General features: G+C 52.4%; 1 protein-coding gene across 1 annotated transcript; it reads right to left on the bottom strand.

Annotated features, from left to right (window-relative positions):
- Positions 1 to 2,825, bottom strand: LOC119360227 (serpin-ZXA-like). Its single transcript, XM_037625960.1, has 3 exons — positions 2,415 to 2,825; positions 584 to 1,009; positions 1 to 495 (listed from the first exon to the last, which is right to left on the bottom strand). Exons 1-3 carry the CDS (start codon positions 2,823 to 2,825, stop codon positions 1 to 3), a joined length of 1,332 nt encoding a protein of 443 aa, XP_037481857.1.
- Positions 2,826 to 6,244: the final 3,419 nt, after the last annotated feature.

Raw genomic sequence — 6,244 nt, 5'->3', positions numbered from 1 at the left:
TCACTTGGTGGGATCAAGGACGTGGCCAGCGAAGACGATGACACCGGACCGTTCCTCCATGATGAGGAACGTGAACGGATGATCGGCGACGAACTCCACAACCCTGGGCGGCAGGCCGCCACCACGCATGCCAGCCGTGCTCGCGCCTGCCTCCGTTCCTTGCTCGTTCACCTTGACCACCGCCCTGTGGACAACCTTGGTCAGGAACGCCGTGCCCCTGCCGTCGTTCTTATCGAACATGCCACGCAAGTCGGCGGCCTCCGGCGAAAAGGGCAGCGATAGGCCCAGCCGGCGGAGGTCGCTTTCGAGGTCCCAGTCGAAGCTTATCTCAAACTTGGGCATCTTGAGGATGACGAGATCGGGCGTCGTCCTGGGCAGGATGCTGTAGAGGTGACCTGGCGCCGCGGTGATCGTGTCCACCATGGCGGCAAACCCGCCACGCTCGTCCGGGAGGAAGATGAACATGGAGAACTGCATGGCATCGGCATCTGGAGCCTGCACAGACAACACAAGATTTATTGCGTAAGAGACATTATTGAAAATAAAAATAACAAGGAATGACCAGAAGAAAAGTTTTGAACACCTTATTTATGTCAGTGTCTTGAACATTCGCAGGAAGATACAGTGGCCTGTCCGACGCGTATCCTTGGAAACTCAGAGGCATCGTCGGAAACTTCCGTTTGAACTCTAACTTGTTCTCCCAGACGTCGGCAGGAAGGTTAGGCCTGTAGGGGAGCCTGAGGACCTTGAACCCGTCCATGCAGGAGGCATAATGGCCGAAGTACATGGGCATGAACTGCGCCTCGACAGGACTGCCGTCGAGCCGGTGGAACGTGCCCGGGCTCGTGTAAGAGCCGAACTGGTTGAGCCACGCTCCCTTGAAGTAGACGGCGTTGGCGAGCACCAGATCGGTCTCAGCGCCGACATCCGTAGGTGAGATGATAGAGGTGATGAGGTTGTTGGTGGCTTTCCTCACATGCTCGTTGATCGTCTTCACAGCTTCCTCCGGCTGTTGGCAATTCGTCCAACAGTTGGTGCGCGTGGAACGAGAAAAAACGCCACGAAAAGGCCCCCGCGTCGCTCCTGCAGGGGCGACCCGGGCGGCACAAACCCTAGCCCGCCGCCGGGGCTCCCTCCCCCTTTTCCTCTCCCTCGTCGCCGCCGGAGGGGGTCGCCGGAGCGCCGCGCGGCCGCCGGGGATGGTGGCGGCGAGGATCTGGTCGCTCCGCCCCTGTGAAGGATCTCGGAGCCGAGGTGGCGACCTCGGGCGGTGGTGCTGCGTCGTCCTCAGCAAACGGCGGCAGCGGGTGCTGGCCGTCCATCTCGGCCGTGCGGGCGGCGCGGTGACGGCGGGCGATGGCTGTGGTGCGCGGTGGCCTCGGGGCACCCGCATCAGATCTGAAGGCATCTTCCTCTTCAACCTCCTGTCACCCTCGTCTCAGATCCGTTCTCCGGCGGCCTCCGGGCACCGTAGCCTTGTCTGCTCTCGAGGTGGGGGTTGGGAGAGGGGACCGGAGAAATCCGGGGCTGGCTATGCCGGCCTGCCGGCGGCGACGCCCATGGGCGCCGTCCCCTACCTGTAGGCGCTGGTAAAAATGCCCCTTTCCCCCTCCTCTTCCTCCCGTGTTGCTCGTGGACCAGGTGAAAACCCAAATCCCTCGGGATTGGGCGGCAGCGACGCCGTGGGCGCCATCACCCTCAAGGGGGTGCCGTCTTTGGTGAGCTTTGGGGGAAGTGTGCTTGTTCCGGTTGGGGGTTGCTCGGTCTTCAGCAGCCTTGCCGTGTAGCTTGCTTCTCCTCGTGTGCAGATAACAGTTATTGCCGATGCTTGCCTTGGATGAGCTCCAAGTAGTTTGGCGGTGGTGTCCTGGTGTGGTATTCCGGTTGGCAACGGCGTCGATCGCTCTTTAGCCCTCGGGTGGGCGTCTCCATCTTTCGACGGATCGGCGCCCTTCGTGCCAGGGCGAGGGGGCAGGGAGCCCCCTTCAGAGGTGGAGGAGGGCGACATCGACGGCCAGAGCCCATGGAGCTGACAACGGAGCTCCTCCAACTACTGTTTGTTTTCCCCAAGCTTTGCTGGTGCCTGCGTGTTGTTCTGCTCGCCGTGGAGGGCTTCTTCGACTTCTAGCTGGACTTGTGCTTTATTCCATATCCTTGCTAGTAGTTTGTAGTAGCCAGATAGCTTTTACACAGCACCTTGTATCGGCTTGCTGTTTTGTTCTTTGTTTCCTTTGTTTGTTAGATGTAATCCTGGCCGGTTGATGGCTTTGTTAATTTAAAGCCGGGCTCTTCTTGAGCCTTCGTTCTGAAAAAAAAGCTTCCTCCGGCTGCACATGACATCGCAGGAGCATTATGTGAACATGGAAGAATAACATGTCGAGAGTAATTCCTCTAGTGATCTTTATATACTGTACCTCGGTGGCGAAGCTCACGGTGCGCGCCTCGGACTTGTAGGAATGGGCGGCCACGTCCCGGAACACCTTGTCGAGCGCGCCGCAATGGTCGCCAACCCAGACGCCGCCGCCGAAGAGCACGCGCGGCCCGCCGGTGTCGGCGCGGTCGTCGTCGAGGAGGCTGTCGGCGACGCGGCGCCCGAAAGCGGCGAGCTGGCTAGCCGACGGCGCCCCGAGGAAGCTGAGCAGCTCGGCCTGCGTGGCGCCGCGCGCGCCCGCGGCCACCAGGGCCAGCGCGGCGTGGACGGAGAGCGGAGAGAACGCGACGTTGCGCTCGATCGCGGTTGCGTCGTTGGCGTCGCCCAACGGCGCGAGGAGCTTGGCGAGGCGGAGCGCCAGGGCTGTCTGCCCGTCACGGGCTGCGTCCGCCATGATTGTAGCTGGGTGTGCGCCGTGCGCGATGCGGCCGGGGGCACGACCACGCACGAATATATACGCGCGAGAGCCCAAGCGCGCGTCCGGCGGTATTCTGAACGGCGCCAGTTCGACTCCCGAGTCCGGCGTACACCCCCACCCCACCACGTCCGTCCAGCTTCCAAGCGCACCAAAGTTAATTTTCCATGTAGTAACTGCTGACCACTTCGACTAGGACTCGACTAGTGGCACCTTTATATTCTAAGAAAGTCATCAATTAATCTTTTTTTTTTCTTCAGGGTTATACGTCATCAATCAAAAACAAATTAGACTACGTCATCACTCTATTAACCGGGGAAGTGCAACGCACACACAGGAACACAGCCCAGAAGATGCGGCCCAATTAATTGGGTAATTTTCTTGACTGACCGTGGGTTTCTTGGTGAGAACTGAAAAACAAAATCGCCCTCTCCCGAGAGCAACCAGTAGGGACAGACAAAAAGCTCGAAGCTCGGTAAGTCTAATGAGCGCGGCTGCTCGACTCGTTTGAGCTCGGCTCGTTTTCTTAATGAACCGAGCCGAACAGCAATTTTTGCTCGTTAACACTAACGAGTTAAACAATCGAGATTGCAAGTTTCGTGAGCTACTCGTTAAGCTCGGTAGTAGCGTGATTTTGTTCATTATAGAGAATTTTCGGTGACTTCGATCACTCCTAAGTCTATGGACAGGCTATTTGCCACATTCACATCTTTCTCGTCTTCTCATATTCTCGATTTATTGTATCCTACTGGTTGGACCTATGTATGTTGTGATTATATGCATGTGACGTATCTTGTTTACTAGTGCATCCTATATACCTAAGAAGTTCACCCCCACTAACCTATTTATCTTAACATGCAACATGTCCACATCAGCAATTTAGCCACGTCAGCCATACTTGACCCACCTGACGCAAGACCAGACCGCCTCCTCAGGGTCAACTGAACCACCAAAGCTGTAGTAACGCAGCAAGATAATCTGGTCACCCAAACGTCTCATGACCCATCGTTTCCTCTTCGGCTTCTGTAATAACAGACGATCGCATCCCAGATGGATCTTCAGTTTCGCTTCTTTTATCTCCCCGCTCCCCACATTATCTCACGGAGCTGCAGCCACCAAAACCACGCGCGACCTCATAGTCAGGCAGATCAGGCTCGATGCTCCTCCACCGCGGTGCGCTTCGACGGAAACATCGCACGCCCGGGGCGCACCCGGGGCGCCCCACATCGGGTTCGATCGGCCGTCGATGTCCGCCGTCCGCCGTCCGCCGTCTGGATTGGCTTCACCCGCCGGCGGCTGCCCGTCATACCCCATCCGGAGACGGCGTGGCGCCACCAGCAACCTTGCCGCCGCCCGTCGTACAGCCATCAGCCTGTACTCCCTTCGCTCCGGTCTGGAGTGCGACCAGCCGATTGGAACAACATGCTTTTGGAGATGAAGAAGAGGGGCTATTTGCACCAGGGATCTGCTCCCCTCTGCCAAACTTACTTTCTTACCCATGTCTGGTCTGCTCTCCCAACATCACTAGCGCCACCAGAAGTTTTTGTGAGATTTTATCACAATATGCAAACTAAACTCTATAATAATGGGTATTATGTTCATTGATGTTTCATATCTGCCTAGTACTTTGTTGAGTATATTTTACTCACTTTTGTGTTTCCTTTCTTGGTTTTATTTAGTTTTCAGGTACCCAGACACACGTGTTTATAGTCTATACTATATTCACTACTCCTGCCTTGCCTCAAAGGTGCAGAGAATTTCATTCATGAGAGGTTAACTGATCCCTTTTATGTTAATCCCCGATTAAATCCCCTAATTAACCTTGATGTGCTGTTATTTTTTTCTTCTTCCTTAATCTTTTTCCGCTCTTGCAGAAGTTACATGCTGACATTTTGCTTCGGCCTGCTTCGATCCTCGCACTGTCTTAGGTTCTTCGTGATTCCTCCATGGATCCATTCCTAACCCTCCTCCACTATTTTGCCATTTCAACAGGGTGTTCGTTACCAGAAGAGTTAATGTTTGTATTATATTATATAGGCCATCTCATCTATGCATGCCTATTGTTTTGGTCTTTCTGAACTATTGTCAAAATATGCTATCCGATTTCCTATATCACGTTGCAGCCTTGGGTTCGCCACAAAACCTTGCAACCCGATATTCTGAGTAACATGAAGAGTCTGTTCTTCTACTGTTTCATTCCTCCAAGTGTATTGTTCAATTTCTTTTGGGACAGCCAATCACAATCCACGTAAGTGAAAAAAATATGTGTTTCAGTTATTGTAAGTCTAAAGTGCGAGCTGCATGTTGTCATGATAATCATATAGTATTAATTAGAGTAGCTTCGTGGATCATGCGATTGATGTTACAAACATACCTCATTATACCTTTTTTGATTGTGATTTCTGTCTGTTTCGGCAAGCAAAAAAAGCTCTAATTGTCTATCTTCGTAATAAGAAAGATAGAAATATCTGAGTCGGCAAAATCTAAGATCCACACATTGCTGCCGCATCGGAGCCTCATGATCCTTCCTCTATCTCTACATCTCTCGGAGCTCCTTGATCCCCGCCGTTGTGGGCTATGATTGCTCAAGCCCTACGCCCAGGCATCAACTCGACGAGTTGCACGTTTCGCCGCTGCTATCCTCCTGCAGCATCAACTGTGCCAGAGGTGGGGGCTATCCATCCTTTGAACCTATGAATGTTTTTTTTTATTTTTTGAGTTAGCTTCATTTGACACTCTGATTTATGTGTGGTAGGAAGTTTTTCTTAGTACGATGCTCTATTCCATCTAAGCGTCCACAGTGAAGTCCGTGGTAACAAGTCTGGTCAGTCTCTCTCCCCAAAACTCCTCTAACTCAACTACCGCTGACACATGTGTCTAGATGTGATGGATTATTATTGTTTCTCGAATCCAGTTGGTTTTTTATTGGAAGCGCTAGATGGTCAGTATTTTTCTTCGTTTTGTTTCATTAGAGATCCTGAAAGAAGAAAGTGATGAAGCTACCACTTAAGTGCCCAACTTCAATCGTGCATCTATGTGTCTCCTCTCCTCTCACACGGGTTAGTTTAGTATGGATGTCGGATGTACTATTTTTATTGCTCCCCTCTGATTATTTTGTAGAATCACAACATATGGCATATTCGGGTTCATTTTCAGGTGATTTTTTCCACGGGAGTAGTATTCCATTGTGAATTTTATGGGGTTGACATTGTTGTTCTTCCCCCACTGTAGTGTTCTACTGTTGCCACAACAATCAGATACCTACATAAATAAAAGGAAATATAAAGCGACGACTATTACGAACATGCTTGCATTTCTCTGAAATTCGAGGTATATGGTGCCTATATTGCACTACTATGCTTGCTAATAAATATTTCGTTGAAACATAACACCTTGGA

Source organism: Triticum dicoccoides, chromosome 2B (genome assembly GCF_002162155.2).
Source record: "Triticum dicoccoides isolate Atlit2015 ecotype Zavitan chromosome 2B, WEW_v2.0, whole genome shotgun sequence".
Classification (NCBI taxonomy): domain Eukaryota; kingdom Viridiplantae; phylum Streptophyta; class Magnoliopsida; order Poales; family Poaceae; genus Triticum; species Triticum dicoccoides.
This window is presented reverse-complemented; position numbering and strand designations above follow the sequence as displayed.

Coding starts and splice junctions, on each gene's coding strand:
- LOC119360227 (XM_037625960.1), bottom strand. CDS start 2,825: ATGGCGGACGCAGCCCGTGACGGGCAGACAGCCCTGGCGCTCCGCCTC. Junction 1,010..2,414: donor CCGTGAGCTTCGCCACCGAG/GTACAGTATATA, acceptor AATTGCCAACAG/CCGGAGGAAGCTGTGAAGAC. Junction 496..583: donor AAGACACTGACATAAATAAG/GTGTTCAAAACT, acceptor TTGTCTGTGCAG/GCTCCAGATGCCGATGCCAT.